Source organism: Camelina sativa, chromosome 16, assembly GCF_030686135.1.
Source record: "Camelina sativa cultivar CO46 ecotype springtype chromosome 16, ASM3068613v1".
Lineage (NCBI taxonomy): Eukaryota > Viridiplantae > Streptophyta > Magnoliopsida > Brassicales > Brassicaceae > Camelina > Camelina sativa.
This window is the reverse complement of record NC_141895.1, coordinates 26,181,985-26,204,662: the sequence shown is the minus strand read 5'-3', so window position 1 is coordinate 26,204,662 and position 22,678 is coordinate 26,181,985. Positions and strand designations below refer to the sequence as shown.

General features: G+C 32.8%; 2 protein-coding genes and 2 pseudogenes across 5 annotated transcripts; 1 reads left to right on the top strand and 3 right to left on the bottom strand.

The window, feature by feature from the left end:
* Positions 1 to 7,801: 7,801 nt before the first annotated feature.
* On the top strand, positions 7,802 to 11,007 carry LOC104752057 (putative LRR receptor-like serine/threonine-protein kinase At2g24230 pseudogene; annotated as a pseudogene). Its single transcript, XR_015584438.1, has one exon. The product of XR_015584438.1 is annotated as a putative LRR receptor-like serine/threonine-protein kinase At2g24230 pseudogene (transcript).
* A 44-nt stretch (positions 11,008 to 11,051) lies between these two features.
* Positions 11,052 to 12,788, bottom strand: LOC104752056 (putative purine permease 5; annotated as a pseudogene). Its single transcript, XR_015584441.1, has 2 exons — positions 12,684 to 12,788; positions 11,052 to 12,205 (listed from the first exon to the last, which is right to left on the bottom strand). The product of XR_015584441.1 is annotated as a putative purine permease 5 (transcript).
* Positions 12,789 to 13,882: 1,094 nt separating this feature from the next.
* LOC104752054 (tricyclene synthase, chloroplastic) lies at positions 13,883 to 17,400 on the bottom strand. Its single transcript, XM_010474122.3, has 7 exons — positions 17,035 to 17,400; positions 16,692 to 16,953; positions 16,180 to 16,573; positions 15,195 to 15,413; positions 14,967 to 15,105; positions 14,496 to 14,747; positions 13,883 to 14,297 (listed from the first exon to the last, which is right to left on the bottom strand). Exons 1-7 carry the CDS (start codon positions 17,236 to 17,238, stop codon positions 13,989 to 13,991), a joined length of 1,779 nt encoding a protein of 592 aa, XP_010472424.1. The 5' UTR covers positions 17,239 to 17,400; the 3' UTR covers positions 13,883 to 13,988.
* Positions 17,401 to 18,280: 880 nt separating this feature from the next.
* Positions 18,281 to 21,991, bottom strand: LOC104752052 (tricyclene synthase, chloroplastic-like). Of its 2 annotated transcripts, none has more exons than XR_015584440.1 (7): positions 21,385 to 21,848; positions 21,022 to 21,286; positions 20,512 to 20,902; positions 19,945 to 20,163; positions 19,693 to 19,831; positions 19,100 to 19,344; positions 18,281 to 18,647 (listed from the first exon to the last, which is right to left on the bottom strand). XR_015584440.1 is itself a non-coding variant. In XM_087491407.1 (7 exons), the coding sequence occupies exons 1-7, from the start codon at positions 21,592 to 21,594 to the stop codon at positions 18,342 to 18,344; spliced, it is 1,782 nt and encodes a 593-aa protein (XP_087347533.1). In that variant the 5' UTR covers positions 21,595 to 21,991; the 3' UTR covers positions 18,281 to 18,341. The 2 variants fall into 2 exon arrangements, 1 of the variants encoding a protein (XP_087347533.1); XM_087491407.1 differs by having other exon boundaries at positions 19,100 to 19,351; positions 21,385 to 21,991.
* Positions 21,992 to 22,678: the final 687 nt, after the last annotated feature.

The window sequence follows — 22,678 nt, the reverse complement described above, 5'->3', positions numbered from 1 at the left end:
ATATAGTATAAGTTACTTTATTATTATGGTTCAGGTTCACCAATAAATTATGTTTAGTTGCAGGATTTGATACGGGTCAAAAATATTTCATTTTTTTAATACCGTAACCAAACCAAATAAAGGAGTATATCATGTAGACCTATACGATATGTATATGTCTTTGCAAAGCAACGACCTAATCTATCTCTCAAGTTTCGTTCACCATATGAAATTACATTGTATCGGTCCATTTGGTCCTTGCCCTAACCGAAAGGATGAGAATGAGAAAGAGCCATAGAGGGCCTAGCTAACGTCGTTATACAATTTAACATTTTCTTAATCTATTTAAATCATTTGTGTATGTCATAAAATTATTTATATTAGTATATAATTGTTCAACGTCAATGAGGGTCATGCGGGTCGTGGACGGCACACCAACATTGGCTTCTTCTTCGTGTTTCGGTCCAAAACATGATTGAGAGTGTTATTATTTATATAAACCATAATACTTTGATTTTTCTAACTAAATTAAGGAAAACTAATAGTCAAACAATATGAGTTGTCCCTATTATATCCATTTTAAACTTTAAGTATTTGTACTTCCAAGGCACTCGCCTTATTCGGATACCTCCATTATATTTTTCTATTTAAACTGCATCTCTATGGACGAATTTTCCTAGGACGTCCAATGTGTACCAATTGTTTTTTGTCGTTGTTTAAACTCCTTGGGTTTGATTTTTAGTTTGGCATTTTTTTATCAGTACATATTTTGCAGGTTTAAATTTGACATATTGACAAGACTAACAAAAATTACTATATTATATAGTATTTAATTATATGTATAAAAATTATACTCAAAGGCAGTACTAGAATAACAGAAGACGGTAGATAACAATTCATTTATTAACTATTTCTAACTTTTGTTAAATAAATTAGTCAACCGAGGAAAAACTCTAGAAGACACCGATTGTAATGTTTGAAACCAAAAATTAAAAACGAATATAAAAGTTCTTGACCCTTGAGTAATTAATATAGGATTGAACAAGAAGAAACAATGAAAGGTGGTTTAGAAAATAATATTAGGGTTGAACGAGTCCACCTTTCATTTTCTAAACGTATACACACCTAGCCTCCCCTATATATATCCTTTGGTAGAAATAGAATCACCACTTGTAACATATATTTTCTATGAAACTTATCTACTTATTTACGTATTTTCTTTTTTTGATAAATATCTATTTCATGTGTTATATACACATTGTTTTCCATCTTCATACAACTAGATAGAGGAATAAATTTTGGTTAATGAGTTGGTTAAGTTGTCGTCTTCTTATATAGTTATACTTAAGTTATCTCAGAACCACTTAACCACCTCCACACTTCTTGCTTTTGCTTTTTCAGGTATTAGGTCAATATATATGCCAACTCAATTCGTTTCTATTTTTACTTTTTTTCTCGACTAATTTCTATTTTATAAGCAAATTTTGGTTTTTGGTTCAAGTTTGACGCTAGTTGGACAGTTTGATTTACCCAATCGTTAAGGTCAACTAGGAGGTCAAGAGATCCAACTTGACTTTCGTACTACTTTACTTATGATATGTATTATATTTATATATTCAATTTTTGATTTAAGTAAAACTAAGAATAGACTTAAATGATAAATTTAAGATTATTGGCCAAGTTTTTTTTCTTTTCTTTAATTTTGTTTTAGACGAGTCAAAGTAGCATATGTATACTACGGGCTTTGAAGTAACTAAAATAGATAGATTTCAATGACTTGTCATTAGAGGCCTGTCAAAATGACGAGTTGAAAATTTGTTTTCAGTCATTTTCACTATATTTCATTACTCTAAACTTTTTCTTTTATCATATTAGATAATATTTTATAGTATATCTAAACATAGAAACAACGGTAGAGAATTGATTTTTTTTTTTGTGTGTGAACTGAAATGATGTGTTATACAGCTAACTAAGACCAATAAACAAGAAGTCATATGAATGAATGGGGTGACAGTTAACACTATAATTAACCAAAAAAAAACAGTTAACACTATAATAACATCAACAACATGCATGATGAACTCACATGCGAAGAAATAGTGAGGGAGCGACGACCCATCTCCCAAAGTCTGTTATTTAATTCACTCTTTTCTCTGCCTTGCATTTAACGGTTCACATCATTCAATGCTAGTAGTATTTTATAAGAGCCCATAAATTGAGTTATTGGGCCTAAATAGACCCAAAGTGCTTCAAGAGAAGATGTTGATCCACTATTTTGTTTATCTTTTCCTGATTTCTTTCTAATTTAAGTACAATAGAACCTCTATAAATTAATATTTTTTAAATTAATACTCCTTATAAATTAATAAATTTTTCCAGTCCCGAATTGGACCGGTGTAAAAAATGACACAATTCAATAAAATAATAAGATAATACTTTTTTTTGAAATCCTATGTAAAAATATGGTACCATAAATATCATAAATTAATAATGTTATAATATATATATATATATATATTTAAAAAATATTATTGAAATATGACTCTATTATTGTTTGCTAATTCTTGAATTTGCATTCTTGTTTGAGCTCATATATAATTTTTCTCATTACATCAAAAACTTTTTGTGTTGTTTTCTCAAATTGTATCAAAAAATTGTGGAGCATCCTAGACGCGATAGTTGCTTCCTTACATATAATTGGTTCTAAAGATACAATAATATCTTATTGGACTTCATCATGAAGGATAGTAATAGTGATTTAATCTAAACTCTGAACTTCTAAACATTTTATCATTTTCAACTGGATAATCTAGTAAACTATTGACATCCATCATATTACGATAGCCAAAATTATAAATTAAGAAAATTTTATAAAAGCGTGAATTGTAAACAAAAGTATCTTATTTTTAATAAAAAATGTTTAACTATGGAAATAAAAAATCTCTTCATAAATTAATATCTTATTATTTTATAGATAAATTTCTAATTATTAATTTATCGATAAATTTAAACTTCTATAAATTAATAAAATTTTGTGGTCCTGACTGTATTAATATATAGAAGTTTTACTGTACTCTGTAAATAACTAAATTTTAGAAAACAAAAATGCCTTTGAACAAAAAAAAAAAAAACAAAAATGCGACATCAGAATTATGAATTTATGATCATTATGTTATTTTCACACTTATAGTTGTAGACTTGTAGTTAGTTATGTAACCTAATTATTAAAGAAATAATCAAATGGTCATAGTATTGTATGATTGTATCTTACCTTAAACAATTTATATAAATGAAATTTTCATTATTTAATCAAACTTAAACTCATGTCTTCCCCACTAAAAAAGCCCTCAGTCATTTATTTTTGGTTAAATTTCATAATGTGCTTTTGGAACGAAATTAAATAATTATTTTTTTATTCAGCTAACTCTTTCATAACCTAATAAAAACCAATATCCAGTATATTATAGTTAGACCTCTCCATATATCTAATTCCCAAAAAATGTTATAGAAAAAACAACACATACATGCATACTGCATACTGCATACGTACGCAATGCATAGATGGAAAGTACTAGGAGGAGGTGACAATGCGTGTGTCTGTAGAAATGATTTTGCCGGAAACATGAATAACTTTAATGATTTATGTAAAAAGAACAAACCCATTTTGTGGGTCAATCTCGTTGTCAAGCGAACCATCATTTCCCTCTTCACTCTCAAACTCAATGCCTTTTTGGTAATCTTCCTTATCACACTTTTAACATCAATTTCAGTAATTATGATTAGTACTTATTAATATCTGTGTTTCATGATTGATGCGTCATGCGTGTAGTTACTATTCTTATAAGGTCTAGCTAAAATTGGCATTGACATCCTAGGTTTTTCGTCAGTGACATTTCATGTATGACTATGATACTAAGATACAAAACATTGATTAATTTGAGACTGCAAGGAGAAACTAAAGTATGTGCAAACAAAAAAAGCGGTTTTCAATACACCTTTATGCACGTGTTTCTGGACATCTCCAAGAGGCAACCACTTAAGAGATAATTTAATATGCATTAGGATTTAGGAAGATAATGGTCTAATCGCCTAGGGTTTAGATTAAAAAGTCATTTTCATTTTTCAAAATTAAGAAAACTTTATATAAAAATTTAGGTTAAATAAGAGAATTGAAATGATATGTAATCCTCTTTAGTTTTACTACTCCTTCCGTTTTAATATATTAGATGTTTTGAAGTTTATTTTTTTTGTTTCAAAATATAGGATGTTTACTTTTTCCTAATAAATAACTTTTTTTAAAAAAAGTTTATTGCTTTTTAGTTTTTCAAGTTAAAACTTATAAGGTTTTAGTATTTATCTTTAATTGCATTTTTGTTTTTGGGCAAAATAAGTAACTTTTTTTTTTGGGTCAAATGGCAAAATAAGTAACCATGTTTTGCTTTCTTTAATTGTTTTAACTGTTTTAATTGACTGTTTTTATTATGTAAGTATTTTTCTTAATATGTGTGCTAAACTCTAAAACATGAACATCCAATATATTGAAATGGAAAGAGTATTGTTTAAGTTACTATACATTTATCTATTAAAGAATATTCCTTCTGTCTCATAAAAATTGATGTTTTGAGATATTTTTTTGTCCCACAAAGATTGATGTTTTGTAAAGTTCAAGAAGTAATCATTGAAAATATTTAAAATTTTGAATTATTATTGGTTTAAAATTAAATAATATCTTTTTAGTCAAAAAAAAAATATTTAAACTGAGTAGTCATTGTTTTTTTAAAATGTGTAAAAGCTTCTAAACATGAATCTTTTAGAGACAGATGAAACATATAAATAGAAATGTTTGATTAGATATTTATGAGCTTTACTGTACTCATCTTAGATTTTTGGGTTTATCTAGTCGTGTGAGGGGTTGACCACTAATATGTCAATCTTTTGTATGAACCACAACGAAACACAAATGGACCTAGTTTCGTGCGATTGGCTCCCTCGAGGGCCTCGACGGCTCGAACTCATTTAAGTAGGCGTGATTGGGTGGGTAGTTGGGATAATAAAATTTTCTTCTTTAATTTAACATTTATTTATGAAGAATTAAAGGACAATACATAACTTTTGAAGGAAATAAATAACATGTCGGTCAATCGTTTTTTTTCTCCTTTAAAGCAAAAATCTATATGAGTAAACGTTCTTTAATTTCTCTTGGCAATAACCTTATGACTCTCAAAAGGTGAGGTACGTACATCACCAGCTATAGAAAGATTTGACTAAATTTAAAGTTCAAATCCAACGGTAGGTGCGGATGCGAGAAGTATTTGGGGATGCCGATGAGTATTCTCATGTAATGGACAACTGAAATGAGTATTTTTGATAAATGTTAATATTGCTCCTTTTTAAAATGCAGGCTAACTTAAAATAAAATTATATGCATTAGAATTTCAAATTTAATATTTTAAAAACTGAGATCAATAATATTTAAAGAAATTAAGGTAAATAATATATATAAAAAGAATAACAAGACTTTATCATAAAAATCACCAAATAACCAAAAAAAAATTAACACTGAGCAACCACAACCAAGACACCTATTCACATGAAGCAATAAAAAGAATAACAAGACTTGAAAAACAAAATCCTTCCTAAATGCAAAAAAAGATTCCCTACTCGTTGTTGACATCACAATTCATATTATCTTGTGTTCAACATATGAATGTATATTACAACCATAAGTGGACAAGCGCAAGTTTAGGTCCAAAGAGTGGCATAGACCTAAAAATACTTCTTTTTTTTTTCAATAGCATCACCAAAATCAAATTAAACCAACTGCATTGCGGGGAGAGGAAAATATGAAATACAAATTCTACTTCTCAACATGTGTAAAAACTGACGAAATGTTCTTTACATCTAATGAACCGTAACAAAATAAAGTGGTATGAATGATTATTGTTAAAGCTAAGAATCACAACCATTCACAAACATAGCATTTAGTGTTTATAGGTGGTTGCGGGAAAACTATTCATCTCTTTATAAAATATGAGATATTTTTTCACTATTTCACTATTAACGTCGACTCGTCGTGGTACTCGTCCAACAAAATCCTTTCTTAATAATTATTACCTATTATATCACAAGATTGAAAACAGGGCAAAAAAATTTCAATAGTGTATTCTACTAGAAATATTTTTAATGAACAACAAAAGAAATACCACTAGTAAGAGAAAATTTCACAGAAGATCATTGACATTACAAAGAATATTAATTGGACTCCACATCAATATACAATATTGAAGTATACTAAAATTATCTTATTTCACTTTTAAATACGAAACATTGCTTTCGATTGTAAAAAAAATGAACTCCATCATTATTCTCTCTTTTCTGTTTCCATCATCATTGATATTATATACAAACGTTTCGTAAAATATGATAATTAGTATTACGTTAGTTTTAGAGCGAAAGATACATAATTTCATGGCAACCAATTAAACATGCCATTTGTTATTGTTATAATAGGGAAACGAAAAAATTTATATTCTAATAACTTGTGTCGCTATCATACTAGCGGTTACCGAGATCAAATCCATGATTACATCGGATTCACACGACATGATCATCATATAGTATCCCTTGCATTAACATCAATCACGTGCCATTCACTTGGATACAAACTCTTTTTGGTGTGTGACACTAACATATGACTTGAACATCAAATTATCTTTTGATAATGTATCATACATTCTCATAGTTGTTGTTTGTGAATCTGTGATTGAACACATGCATTTATTTACTATCAAAAATCACATCTTCTTCCAAATGAGGAGTTCAATGCTTACGAAAACAAAAAGTATGCTCTCACACACATATATCTAGTCTTTTAGATAGCACTGTCTAGTTATATTTTTTCTTTCTAACTTTGTATACACTGAATTAACTTTTCTTTTTTCACAAGAATGTCCATTAAACATTAAATGTACTTTGGAGTGGACAAAAAAAAGTCTACCAAATATATGCTTAATTATAAGAAACAATGTAATGATTGGCGAAGTTAAAATTTATATTACTAGGTTGATAAAAATATAAATTGTTGTGCCAGCTATATTTGGAAATAATGAAATCACAACACAAAAAGAATAGTTATGATTTTCTTTATCACAACAACTAAGTTGAAATAGAGCTGTAATAAAATTACAAAATAAAGAGAACAGTTATGATTTTCTTATTACAACAACTTGAGCCACAATTTATTCTTGGGGATAATTTGCACATTAATCATTTTTTTTGTTTTTGTCAAATTACAAAATATTTGTGGATACGTATTAGTTTTTGTCTCAACAACTAATCCACAAATTACTACCGACACTTTTAAAGCCAAAAAGTAAAAGAACATATATACTTTGCACACACCTTTAGTGGCATGACATAAACCATCAATGGAGTTAGATTTCCTAATAAGTACAAGAGGGTATCTTTTGAGAAGAAAAAGAAGAATAAAGAACTTTTAATAATTTAAGATAATGTTCCTTTTCTTTTGTTTTGTATAAAGTAACCCTCATGGATCACACAAACTTTAATAACTAAACGCTGATGCTATGTCCATTTTCTAGTCGTATTAAGTTGGTCCGACGGTCTCATGGCTAATGAGTAGTGACCAATAAGTTTACCAACTTCAACTTCACTTCTTCGCAAATAGTGAGAAACAGAGAAAGTAGAGTCAATGGATACAAATCAATTTACTATGTTAACAAAGATATTTAGTATTAATAAATAAATAAAAAACTTTTTCTCAGTATAAAAATGTGTTTGGTCCAACTAGAAAAATAAGGAGCCAATGACACTGTTTCAGTGTTACTGAAAAATCTCATTCTCTCATTAATGAAAAAGCTTTCAACTCCCTTCTGCTCCTAACTGTCTACATGTCCTCTTCTCTCTCTCTCTCTCTCTCTCTCGTAATTTAGAATTCCCAATTAAAGAAAAGATAGTCTTGTCATAATCAGAGGTAGGGGAAGGGGAAGCTTAATATTTATATATTAATCCAATGACAAAAATCCTCCTTTTTCTTGATTTTATGTCCTTTGGTCTCTCGTGTTCTTGAGAAACACCACAAAGTTAAAATAAACACTTTTCTCTATCTTCAGATCTCTCTTGTTTTTGTCTTTTAACCCCTTGAGCTTTCTGAGTTTCTTGCATGGACACCCCAAAGTAGCTTTACTAAGATTTTGTATTCTTTCTTCTGTTTTGGAAATTTTGTTGCTTAGCTCTTTGGGGTTGGGGTTTCTGGAGTATAAATTTCAGAGCTTTCTTCAATGGGTCTTGGTTTCTGGGGTTATGCATTGATTCTTCCTCTGTTCTTTAAGCAATTTCATTGCCAAGAACCTAACACTGATGGTTTCTTTGTTTCTGAATTCTTCAAACAAATGGGTTTAAGCTCTGCTCAAGCTTATAACTTCTCTGCTCCTTTCTGTTCATGGCAAGGTTTGTTCTGTGATTCCAAGAATGAGCATGTTATTGTGTTAATTGCTTCTGGAATGGGTTTATCTGGTCAAATCCCTGACAACACCATTGGTAAACTCAGCAAGCTTCAATCTTTGGATCTTAGCAACAACAAAATCTCTGCTTTACCTTCTGATTTCTGGAGTTTGAATACTTTGAAGAACCTCAACCTCTCCTTCAACAAGATATCTGGGTCTTTCCCTAGCAATGTTGGGAATTTTGGGCAGCTTGAGTCACTTGACATCTCTCGAAACAACTTCTCTGGTGCAATCCCTGAAGCTGTAGATTCTCTTGTTAGCTTGAGAGTCTTGAAGCTTGATCACAATGAGTTTCAGATGTCAATCCCACGAGGACTTCTTGGTTGTCAATCTATGGTTTCCATTGATCTCTCCTCAAACCAGCTTGAAGGGTCTCTTCCTGATGGGTTTGGCTCTGCATTTCCAAAGCTCAAAACTTTGAACCTCGCAGGAAACAAGATTCATGGCAAGGACACAGATTTTGCTGATATGAAATCCATCACTTCTCTCAACATTTCAGGGAATCAGTTTGAAGGTTCTGTGACAGGTTTGTTCAAGGAGACTCTGGAAGTGGCTGATCTCAGCAAAAACCGGTTTCAAGGTCATATCTCCTCTCAGGTAGACTCAAACTGGTTTGGTTTGATTTATCTTGACTTGTCTGAGAATGAGCTCAGTGGAGATATCATCAAGAATCTAACACGGCTAAAGAAGCTTAAGTACTTAAATCTAGCTTGGAATAGATTCAGTAGAGGGATGTTTCCGAGGATTAAGATGCTTTCTGGTTTAGAGTATCTTAACTTGTCAAACACAAATCTTTCTGGTCACATACCTAGAGAGATCTCAGAGCTGAATGTTTTGAGCACACTTGATGTTTCTGGAAACCATCTGTCAGGATATATCCCAACTTTGAGTATCAAGAACCTCGTGGCTGTCGATGTTTCGAGGAATAATTTGACAGGAGAGATACCATTGTCTATCCTTGAGAAGCTGCCTTGGATGGAGAGATTCAATTTCTCTTTCAACAACTTAACATTTTGTCCCGGAAAGTTTTCAACTGAAACTCTGATCAGATCATTCTTTGGTTCTACAAACAGCTGCCCTATCGCTGCAAACCCGGCGCTCTTCAAGAAAAGAAGATCAGTCACTGGAGGACTCAAGCTGGCTTTGGCAGTGACGCTTTCTACAATGTGTTTACTCATAGGAGCATTGATTTTTGTAGCATTTGGCTGCAGAAGGAAACCCAAATCAAGTGAAGCCAAAGATGTCTCATTAAAGGAGGAACAAAGCATTTCAGGTCCATTCTCTTTCCAAACGGATTCCACTACATGGGTGGCTGATGTGAAACAAGCAAATGCAGTTCCTGTGGTTATCTTTGAGAAGCCATTGTTGAACATCACGTTTTCGGATCTCTTGTCTGCAACTTCCAAATTCGACAGAGACACTCTCTTAGCAGACGGTAAATTTGGTCCTGTTTACCGAGGTTTCCTCCCCGGTGGGATTCATGTAGCTGTCAAAGTTTTGGTCCACGGCTCAACTCTTAGTGACCAAGAAGCAGCTAGAGAGCTCGAGTTTCTTGGAAGGATCAAGCACCCAAATCTTGTTCCATTAACTGGATACTGCATAGCCGGTGATCAAAGGATCGCCATATACGAGTACATGGAAAATGGTAACTTGCAGAACCTGCTTCATGATCTGCCATTTGGAGTTCAGACAACAGATGATTGGAGCACTGATACATGGGAAGAAGAAACTGACAATAGTATCCAAAACATAGGGCCTGAAGGCCCGGTGGCGACATGGCGGTTTAGGCACATGATAGCACTTGGAACTGCCCGAGCATTAGCATTCCTTCACCACGGTTGTTCACCGCCAATGATCCACAGGGATGTGAAAGCTAGTAGTGTTTATCTAGACCAGAACTTGGAGCCAAGATTATCTGATTTCGGTTTAGCCAAAGTCTTTGGAAATGGTTTGGACGATGAGATTACTCATGGCTCACCCGGTTATCTCCCTCCTGAGTTCTTGCAACCCGGACACGAGCTGCCAACACCGAAGTCCGATATCTATTGCTTTGGGGTTGTTCTGTTTGAACTCATGACAGGGAAAAAACCCATTGAGGATGATTATCTTGATGAGAAAGATACAAACTTGGTGAATTGGGTTAGAAGTTTGGTTAGGAAGAATCAAGGATCAAAAGCTATTGATCCAAAAATCCAAGAGACAGGTTCAAACGATCAGATGGAAGAAGCTCTCAAGATTGCATACCTCTGCACAGCTGATCTTCCGTCAAAGCGGCCAAGTATGCAGCAAGTAGTTGGTCTTCTTAAAGACATTGAACCGAAACCTAATCAATGAAACATCACTTTCTGAATCCCTACAAAAATGCTGTTCTTTTCCTTTCTTTGCCTTTTTTTAGTGTTTTGCTCTTTTCCATGGTTCCTTCAAGTTTCTTCATGTGTATCGGTTGTATATATAAGCTTGTTTGTGTTTACCTTTATCTCAAATGTTCTTGCTCCGTATAAAACTTGTGCACAAAGAGGTGGTAATATAAGACGCAGTAGCGACAACTTGACTCCGAACATAATTTTATATAACACTAATTGTATTTGATCACATTCAAGAAATAATTTACTTCAAGAAATGGAGACAGGGGAAAAGGTTGCATATTAGGATGAAGAGGAAGCTTGAGTACTTGAATTCGAGCTCGAGCTCCCGTAGATGTAAGAGCTGAATCCCCAGAACGTCAGGATCAACGACAGGATTTTAAAGCCACTCATTGGATCATGCATCAATATGACAGCAGCAATGCTCGTGATGGGAACTCTCACGGCGTTAAGGACTCCTGCCATGACTGTGGATGCAAGAAGCAAGACCGCGGTCGCCCCAAGAACACCAAGTTGAAACGTGACTGCACTCCAGACAAGAACCTGAGTGTACAAAGACTCGCCGCCTTTGAAACTCTTAGCTTCATGACTCATCCCTTGGAAATCGTTGCTCACAACCATCCCAAGAGTGGTAAACGCGAAAGCTATAAGCGAAACCATGACTTGCTGCTCCAAAGCAACGTGAAAGGACCTTCTTCCAAGCAGTTTCACAAAGAGAAGCTCAGATAATGCGAAAATGAGCCCGTGAAGCGCAGATCCACTTATATCCCAAAAGAAACCTGCAAAGTACTGGCTGTTGGTTATATAACTGTACCGATCAGAGCTTGAATCCAACGCTATGATAGCCATAGCACCAATTATTATCACAATGGAGTTAACAACAGAAGCATTCAGCGGCAAGCGACGAAGATGCAAGAAGAGAAGACGTCGAAGCAGGGTGATAAGCGTAGGCATAAGCATACATAAGGTTATCTGCAGCACTCAAGAAACCAAGCATAACATAAGAGAGGAAAAGCTTTGCACTGAGAGGTGTCGGTTTGATCTTTTGAAAGATATATGTAGGAAGTAAGATGAGACAAGTGATTGGCCATCCAGCAACAGCAACCCAAGAGATGATCCATTTGCTTTTACCACCATTGGAGAAGTAAAGACGAGACAGTAAACTAGAAGCCGGGAAAGCTATAAGCATTGCTGCACCGCTGAGGATTAAGAGAATCCAATGTGAAATGGGTTTTGATTCGTAAGCTTCTTGTGTCGATTTCTTCACATTTGACATCCATTGTGAATAAGAAAATGAAACAGATGGTCGTTCTGTTGTTTCATCATCCATTACAAGTCCTGAAACATGAAAACAAATCTGATCAGAATCATGCAAAACTTGACTGAGAATCTCTGTAGAGTTATCTGAAACACAGTATTCACTATGTACCAAAGATTCAAAGTAACCTATGACGAAACAATAGATGACGGCTTCTAGAACCGGAATCAATCAACACTCATACACACTAAAAATCAAAACTTTTTGGAAATTTTCGAATGAATCTAAGACCAAAATCGTCTCAGGGTTTCACAATATCTAAAAAAAATCTCAACTTTGATCAGATTCTTATGATCTTATCTTAACCCTAACTGCAGAAACAGGACTGTTCAACAAGAAAAGCCACAGAATTGTTATCAAAAACTTTAAAAGTTTTCAATTTTATGATTAGAGTCGAATTCATCACGTAAACACCTAAAATTGAGAAAGAAAAAACAGAGTAAAATTAAAAAAAAAAAAAAACCCCAAAATTGAGAATTCAGTGTTGAGAGTACTCACTGACTGATAAATTTGACTCGGGATTATCGTCTTTGAAAGATGTCATCTTATTTTACAAAAGCTTATTTATTATTTCTTAAGGTCCCAAATTTTCAGGTGAAGAAGAAACAGAGCATGCGATGATTTAGGCCTCATGAGCTTTATGAGTTTACGGATCCATAGCCGTCGGATTCGCTAACTGACTTTTAACGGCTGAGATCTCATATACTCCAGGTTGTTTTTTTTTTTTTTTTTTTTTTTTTTTGTTTGTTGGTTTAAGGTGAAGATACTCCATGGTTGTTGTTGGTAAAAACTGTTATCTCATGTTAACTAAAGTATATGTTTTGTATATTATGGCATTTTCGTGAACGTGATGTAATATAGAATTACACTTTACAAGTTAATATAGAATTCTTTCGAAAACAAAATGTGTATGTTTTTATGCTGACACATATTTAAAAGACAAACTATTCAAATTTTAAATAAGTTAATACACATAAGTTTTTTTACATCATATTTTTTAGAAGATATACCATTTCCAAAAGGCAACCAGTCCAATTAAAAAAAAAATAATACACATCAATTTTTTTTTCTTTTAAAAGACACAGAATACAGAAGTTTTCAATTTATTCAAAGAAAACAATATAAAGTGAATACCTCTTTTTTTCCAAATTATTTTTTCACTGCCTCATCGCCTTAATTTTCCCACCTTCTCTAGAACTAAAGTGTATGATTAATTTCCTTTCTTTTTTCTGTTTCACTTCAAATCACTGTTGATTCCAAAATATTCAAATAAAAGAAAAAACGAAAGTGAAATCGATGACGATGAGAGAGGGATTATGGTTTAGTATCAACCATATGTCCATCAATGTAATATCATCATTTTGTATATCTAGATTTTTTAAAGTTTTTGTCTTCAAATTATTACCTTCTACTTCAAGAATTAAGTCATTTGGAAACGTAATTACATAAAAATAATGTCATACAAAAGTCATTTGTTGCAGAATAATCAAAGGAGAAAATGTCAAAAGAATCTTCAACTGTCAGAAATACCACAAAAAATTTCAATATTACATCTGATTAAACTAATTTGTTAACTTTTCTTGATTTTTCATGAAGACTTATAATCATTAATTTTTGTTGATTTTCTAGTTTATTCGTTATTTTTTCGATTTATCTAAATAAGTCAAGTTACTTTAAATAAATTTGAAAGTGAAAAATAGAAAAATACAAATTTATAGATAAAACATGTTGTTACATGTAATAACATCTAATTATGCTCTTGTTTAAAAACAATATGTGGTATTACATGTAATTATGCCACACTCAGTCTAAAGGAACGGGATTGAAGAGCAAGGACATGACACGATCAACAATTTTGGCTTTTTGAGGAGAGCCATGGCCATCGCCATATTGATACATGCATTGTGACATGCGTGTCAAATTCATGACAGTTTCTATAAAATCATGATGGAGTAGCCAAGAACTATGATGAGCCATTTTCTCGTTATTCATCTCATCCCACAAGTCCTGAATCATTTGCCGCAAGTACAAACACGCCTTCTCCTCTGAAGCTCCGGTCTCATTCATGTAGCACTGGATGGATTTATAGACGTCTCCTCTCGCCAATTCATCCTATACATACATACATATACAGTATATATCAATAAGGCCAGTTCGCACATCACTTACATACATAAACTGGAACCATTTTTCTAACTTCCTATAGGCATGTTACTTTTTGTTCCATCCATATATATGACCGACCAGCCTCCAAATAATAAATCTAAAATCGAACCTATAATTAATGAGTTTGGGAAGAAGTTGTTATACTTGTGAGGTTGCAAAATCGTTGGCTAGACGAACCACAGAGGCAGAGCATCGGACAATGTTTTGCTGATGTTGGGACAAAGTCTCCAAGACCTGACTAGAGAGTTGGTCGGAGTATACGCAGTAGAAGTGAACATATATCGTTGGGATTGATACTGAAATCCAAGCATTGTGCATGTACTCCTCCAGATTTGGTTTGTACTTTCTTCTGTACCACTTTGCTTCTACTAAATATGCTTTGCATAGATCTGTCCACTAAATTTAAGATAATTTGGAAAACAATAATTTTTTTTCATTAGTTACAACATGAAAGATTATGTAAGAATGGTTTCTATGGTTTAAGAAATTTTTTCATTAGATTTAAAATTGCAATTACTTTACAGAGATTTTTTTTAAGAATTATTTTATAGATTTAATAAATTAATTTTTAAAATAATAGAATAAAACAATACATATGGGGAAAAAATCACTTACAGACTTTTTAAGAAACGTGATCACGTTGATATTTTTTTTCCTGAGAATATAACGTCCAATGCTATTGACTTCATTGTACATAACACGAAAACACAACTTCATGTAGTCGGGGAGTTCATCAAGGCGATTTACATCCCAACTGCAACATAAATTATATAGACAATTCAATCAGTAATCTATATAATGACCAGAAATTAAAGTAGAGAGATAAAATTATCAGTGTATCACCTTTCAACCGCGACAGTGAAAAGTTGAAGTTCTTCAATAGTACCATAAATATCGTAGATGTCATCCGTCATTGTAATAAGTGCATTTACTTTAGTCATTATTCGACGAACGTAACCTAATTGAGGCTCGTGGATATGCCCAATAGTCCAAAAATAATTCTCCACTATTCTGTCTCTTGCAAACTGAAGTTGATTACCTAAACCTGTCTCCCTCCACCAGCTTTACGCCACATTTAAAGCAAAAGTAAAACAAAGAGGACTAAGTATAATTTATATATACTTGGTGTCCGGATCAGTTGGCCCGACTAATCCGAGGGTGAACAGGGCCTCTTGGCAGGGTTTTCACAAAAGCCAACCTCAAAAGTAAAAAACTCGGACCGAAGTCCAAAAATCAAATCAGTCCCATGCCCACTGTTTGAACTTCGCCTAAGTTTACGAACAGAGATGGATTCGGATTCTCAGCCTCCCACAACAACATGCGTGTGAGTTCAACCTTATATACATTCTTATTTTTTTTATTTTTATTTTTTTCATATTGAGATTCTATGTTGAATTTCTATTTTGAGCATGAAATTTCACCACACGGATTAACTTCGATATTTTAGGTCATCTTGATGGTATTACCTAAAATAGCTATATGACTTCTAGTAATGTAATATTAATTTTTATTAGTTTGACTGTTCAAAATAGATTTAAGATACCTTAGGTTGCTCATCAAATTGCTAATAAAAAAAAGTATATATATATCAAAGTGGGAAGAAAGAGAATGTAGAACTGTCCTAAAAAATGCTTGTTTAAGAAACTTTTCTACTTGGTTTCTACAGGTGTCATTTTAGTATTGGTGCAACCTTGATAAAAAAGTAAAATATTGTTATATAATTAAAATATATATATATATATTTTTTTGAGAAACCTTCCCCATTTCTACCACTGGAAATGGCAGCATAAAAAGTAGTATATGACTTCTAGTAATATAATATTATTACCTGGAAACGTATTTGAGTTCTTCTTGATGAATAGCTTGTACGATGTTGAAATCGATTTTGGCGAATTTAACTACGACAAGTTTCTTGTTGTGTCGTCTCTTTCCATAAAAATCTATGTACCATCTTGTGGCTAGCCTTCTCATTCGCCAATGGTAGGGCATATCTAACGCTTGGAACACCATCTCCCCTAGGCCTACGTCACAAGACTCAAAATCTTTATCACTTTGAGTATCAACAAAGTCTCTGAGTTTTTGTGTTGCAAAAGGTCTGATGAAATTTTGCAGTTTGGTATCCGTCTGTGTCGAAACATATGAAGCTTCGTAAAGAGATAGTAGACCATTTATGTCATCACTCTCAAATTCTCTACTGGTTCCCATGAAAACATCGAATACATCTGTAAAAAATAAATAAATCCATTAGTTAGTTATAAATGTCAGGCCAAGTTTTTATACAACAAAGAATTATAACGTATATAAGTGATGATCTTTTTGGATGAATATGATGATAACAACCTTCTGAAACGTTGAAACCACGTTGTCGAAAAAGTCGGAATTGGAGAGCGGTAGCATGTAGATCTTTTCCCATGTCAATTCTATGCTTTTGATAAGAAACTGTTAAAATGTTTTCAATTTCACGTTCGAAATGGTAAGAAACCCCGAGTTTCTGTAGAGCGTCAATCAGCTCCAACTGGTCGAGATAAGTCTTCTTCTCATCAACTAGCATCTCTCTCACCTTTTCCTTCAACAAATCTCTCTCTTGCACACATTTAGCTGTCTGAATACAGTGTCATCGAGCATAGCTATCAACATTGTACTCAATAATACAACATATTATTCATAAGGATTACGTAAGTACCGCATATTTATTCTTGATGGAGAGGAGATGGCGGTGGTCCCAAAGAGACGGTGGATAGTTTGCGGAACGACGTAGAACAACGGTAGACTTATCCGGTGTCATTTTGGCCATTGTGGTCCATTTGAAATACTGAGAACGTGGAAGAGTATTAGCAAGTGTATTATTGTAAATGAGAGCTGAACCTATCTGCAGTAAAGTGGCCATTACACAAATATGTATTACACTACTTGAATTTCGTTTAGATGTAAGTCTCTATGACTCTATATATAATATATACAAGCTTCGTATGTTGTCGTCGTTTTTTTTCGGGGAAACACGTATCTGTTTTACTCCTTATAATATAAGGTGATTTATTGGTCACCATACAAGGTGATTTATTGGTCACATAAATTTGTCTTGAGAAAAAAGAATCTTACTAAGGGCGTCACGTTTACATGGTGAACGATGGTGATAGATATCACATGTTGTCGAAGATGAGGCCATTGACCTATGTTGTCATTCATCACCACAAATAACAAAAATAATAATAATTCATATCATAGTTGATAACCATCCAATATATATATATATATATATATATATATATATATATTATTTCAAAGGAAATCTTGGTTAGGTTTCATTCCATTTTTTCTTCCATTGAAGCGAAAAGTGTATATATACACATTGACAAAGCCAACCAGGTGGTCAAGTGGTTCACATGTCTATCTATGGTCTCCACTGGACATGGTGGGGTGGAAATATCGCTTTTTGTCCCCAATTTCATAATTTGTGTGTATTTTTGTGAAAGTTCTAATGTCGATGTTGGCAATCGTATAGTATTAGTTTTATATAGCCAAACCCACAAGATCGTACTATGAGTATCTCAAACCCAAAATCCCATTAATTTTATTAAAAGAAAAAGAAAAGAAAAAACTCAACGTGACACAAACCCACTTTCTTTTGCTTCACATCATCTTCGTCGGGTTCATCTTCATCACCACCATTGGAATCACAAAGAACACTAGCGCGAAAGTTTTAATTTAGATCTACAAAGATCGCCTCTTCTGATACCATATTAAATTCGGGTTTTATTGTGGGCTTCCAACTCAAAACCAATTGACAATAAGTGGAGAGACCCTAACCTTTTATATATTACTTAAATCCTTTTATATCAGATATATGATCTTTTCTCCGCATGCTTCATCTCACTCTTTTAGCCATTAATCTCGAGAGAATCCATCAATAGCCTAATTACCAAATCCAATTTCGTGGAACTTTATATCTGATTATCTAAAAACCATATGATAGTTAATGTAATATGAAGTTCAATCTAAAGGAATCGGATTGAACAGTATAGACATTACACGATCAACAATTTTGGCTTTTTCCGGAGAGCCATGGCCATCGCCATACTGATACATGCATAGCGACATACGTGCCAAATTTATCACAGTTTCCATAAAATCATGATTGAGTAGTGAAGAGTTATGTGCCATTTTTTCGTAATTCATTTCATCCCACAGGTCGTTGATCATCTGTCGCACGTGGGAACTCGCCTTCTCCTCTGAAGCTCCGGTCTCATTCATGTAACATTGGATGGATTTATGGACGTCTCCTCTCGCCAATTCATCCTATATTTTATTTACATACACACACATATTCATATAATCATATGTAGATATAAAGATGGCCATATTAGTGCTATATACAGTTCCAGTTCGCTTTATATTTTTTTATTCATTCCGTAGGTATAAGGAGAGTGGAATTTGTAACCCTATATTTCAGGTAACGTAAAAAATTATAATGGTGGTAAAGTATATTTTATTAGTATTTATAAAATAATATAAAAAAACAAAATATAAACTTCAAGTTAATCGATTTTATATTAAAAAAAAACTCAATAAGTTTTCAAAAAGAAAATGAAAATTTTCCATTTTAAAAAGGGATACTTCTGCATCTTTCAATAACATACATAGACTACTTATTTCGATTAGCCTTTCCATCAATTAGTTCCATTAGTTATCGACAATGTGTTATGCATCCAACCCTTTGCCTCTAACTACTTTGGAAGAAAGTATTTTACCGGTGAGGTTACAAGGTCGTTGGCTAGACGGAACACGGAGGCAGAGCTTCGGACGAGGTTTTGTTGGTGTTTGGACAAAGTCTCCAAGACCTGAACAGAGAGTTGGTCGGAAAACACGCAGTAGAAGTGAAGAAATATCGTAGGGGCCGATATTGAAATCCAAGCATTTTGCATGTACTCTTCCAGATTTGGTTTGTGTCCTCTTTTGTACCACTTGGCTTCTATTAAATATGCCTTGCATACATCTGTCCACTAAATTTAAGATAATTGCAAAACTAGTATTACGTACAACATATGAAAGTTTATATGGTCTAAATTATGTAAGAATGATCCAGTGTTTAAAAATATGAAAATTATGTAAGGATGGAATCTGTACATTAACAAATTAAAGTTGTTAACCAAATTTTTTTCTTACAAAAAAAATAAATTTAAAGAGGAAAAAACAACTATACTTTTTTTTTTAACAGAAAAAGATATTTTATTTTTGTAAATAAATTAATTGTAAGGAAAATGGATTGACCAAAAATTTCTTGTTTGAAATTATATATATATATATATAGAGAGAGAGATATTTATTTATTTTATATACTTACAGATTTTTTGAGGAAGGGAATCACGTTGATATTTTTTTCTCTGAGTACATCACATCCGATGCTATTGACTTCATTGTATACAACACAAAAACACAACCTCATGTACTCGGGGAGTTCATCAAGACAATTTATGTCCCAACTGCAACATATTTATATACACAATTCAATCAAGTAATCTTATATAACAGTATATATATAAAATAACAAGAAATTGAAATATAAATTAATTAAAAGTGTGGGGGGTGTCTTTACTTTTCAAACGCGACAGTGAAAAGTTGGAGCTCTTCAAGAGTGCCATAGATATCGTAGATATCATCAACAGTAGTAAGAAGTGAATTTATTTTAGTCATTATTCGTCGAACGTATCCATATTGAGGCTCTTGGATTTGTCCGATCGTCCAAAAATAATTTTCCACTATTCTGTCCCTTGTAAAGTGGAGTTGCTTACCTAAACCCGTCTCCCTCCACCAACTTAACACCACATATAAAGCAAGTGGAAAATAAGAGGAGAAAATAATATCTATAGTTTATAATATGTTATATCAATTTTTAATTCAAGGTTAAATATTTTTGTGTGACCACTTTATGTAACTTAGTGATACCGTACAAGTGTCGTGGTGTGTTACCATGCATCCGAATTCCGAGTTGATAATATTTGGTGAAATGTATGTTGTTGACAATATTATGTGTGGTAAAGAGTTTCAAATAATATTATATCATGTAATCTTCATCAATTTTAATCAACAACTTAATCTATGGCTTATGTACTTGATTATATCATAAAAAGTAGCTATATGACTTCTATTAATATAATATTACCTGGAAACGTATTTGAGTTCTTCTTGATGAATAGCTTGTACGATGTTGAAATCGATCTTAGCCAACTCAACTAGGACAAGGTTCTTATTATGTCTCTTTCCATACACATCTATGTACCATCTCGTGGCTAGCCTTCTCATTCGCCAATGGTAGGGCATATCCAACGCTTGGACCACCATCTCCCCGATGTCGCGCGACCCAAAATCTTCATTACTATGACTATCAACAAAATCTCTGAGTTGTTGTGTTGCGAAAGGTCTGATTAATATTTGCAGTTTAGTATCCGACTTTGTCGAAAGATATGACGCTTCATAAAGAGATATGAAACCATTTATATCATCACTGTCATATATATACTTCCCACAATTTTCCATGAAAACATCGAATACATCTGTAACAAACACAATTTCATTGTATATATAAGATCAAGTATTCATCACAAAACAAAATTTTAACATATATAAGAAAATCTTTTCTTTTTTTATATGAGTACGAAGATAAATATATAACCTTCTGAAACATTGAAACCATATTGTCTGAAAAGCCGGAATTCGAGTGCGGTGGCATGTAAGTCACATTCCCTGACGTTTATTCTATCTTTCTGATAAGAAGATATTAAAAAAATTTTGATTTCCGCTTCAAAATGATATGAAACCCCGAGTTTATGTAGATCGTCAATGAACTCCAATTGGTCGAGATAAGTCTTTTTCTCATCATCGAACATCTTTCTCACTTTTTCCTTCAACAAATCTCTCTCCCGTACGTTTTTATCTTTCTGAATCAGTGTCATTGAATATAGAAGGCTATAAACATAGTCCTATATAACATTATTTATAGAACTACTATATTTATGTCTAGGGAATGTGTACGTACCGCATATCCATTTTCCAATGAGATGATATGGTGATGGTCCCAAAGAGAAGGCTGATAGTTTGCAGAACGGCGAGGAACTATGGTTGACTTATCATCACGTGGTGTCATTTTGGCCACAATGGTGCATGCAGAAGCCTTAGGACGTGGAAGAGTCTTCGGAAGGGCATTACCGTAAATAAGAGCTGAACCTATCTGCCCTAGAGTGGCCATTTGAATGAATTACGCTACTTACCTTTTCGGATGTGTGTGTGCGTGTGTATATATATATACACACGCAAAAAGGAAAATAAATAATTGCACACGCAAAGTTTTTATGCTGTCATTGTTGTTGCCATGAATCACGTTATTATGGTGGTTTATCATAGTTTGTCACATACTAATTTGCCTATCCATAAAAACAATACTAATTTGCCTATCCATAAAAAGAATCAACTAAAGATGTCTCAAGTAAAGTTACTTAGATCATGTACAACAGTGTTGCTCACTCAATTACTTACCCAACATTTTTCTATTAAATTTAATAAAATAATATAAAAAGGAGAGAAAGAGGGAGAACTTTGAAAACAGTTATCTGTGTAATGTTTCTCACTTTATTTCTACATTTATTAACTTCCTATTAGTTATAAAATAAAATATTATTATTATTATCATTTTTGAAAAACGGTGAACACTTTCTCCATTATGGATGCTCTTACTATCCACACACTTCTAACAAGGTGGACGAAGTCACATGTTAAAGTTGAAGATGAAGCCAATGACAGATGGGTTGATGTCATGCGTGACCACAACATATAACCAATGTATATATTAATTTAAAGTAAAGAAAGAGACATTTGACTGTCAATCAAAATTAAAATAATAATAATTATGTTATTTGAATGAATAAGCAAGTATAACTTTGTTCAGAAAAAAAAAACTTTAATTTTGTAAGCATTTTTACAATACCACCAACTAATTTATGGTGTTTAAGTGGTTGAAAAGTGATGTCTCAAACAAGGACATGAAACATAATTAAAGCATGATGGTAGAACACACAACAAAACCATTCATAAGACAAACCCACTAATCATAGGACAAACCCACTTTTGTTTGCAAATTAATCATTTTTAGGCGGTTAGTTACTATTTTTTTTTTTTTATGAATGTATAATTTATTCATAAAAAAACATGGTTACAAATTTACAATATATGCATTCTTTGGCTGAGATATTTAATGACATCAAAGCACATAAGAGTTTTAAAAGAAGAGAAAATAGAGTTGAAGTAGAGTTTAGTGGCCAAGAATGCAGCAGATC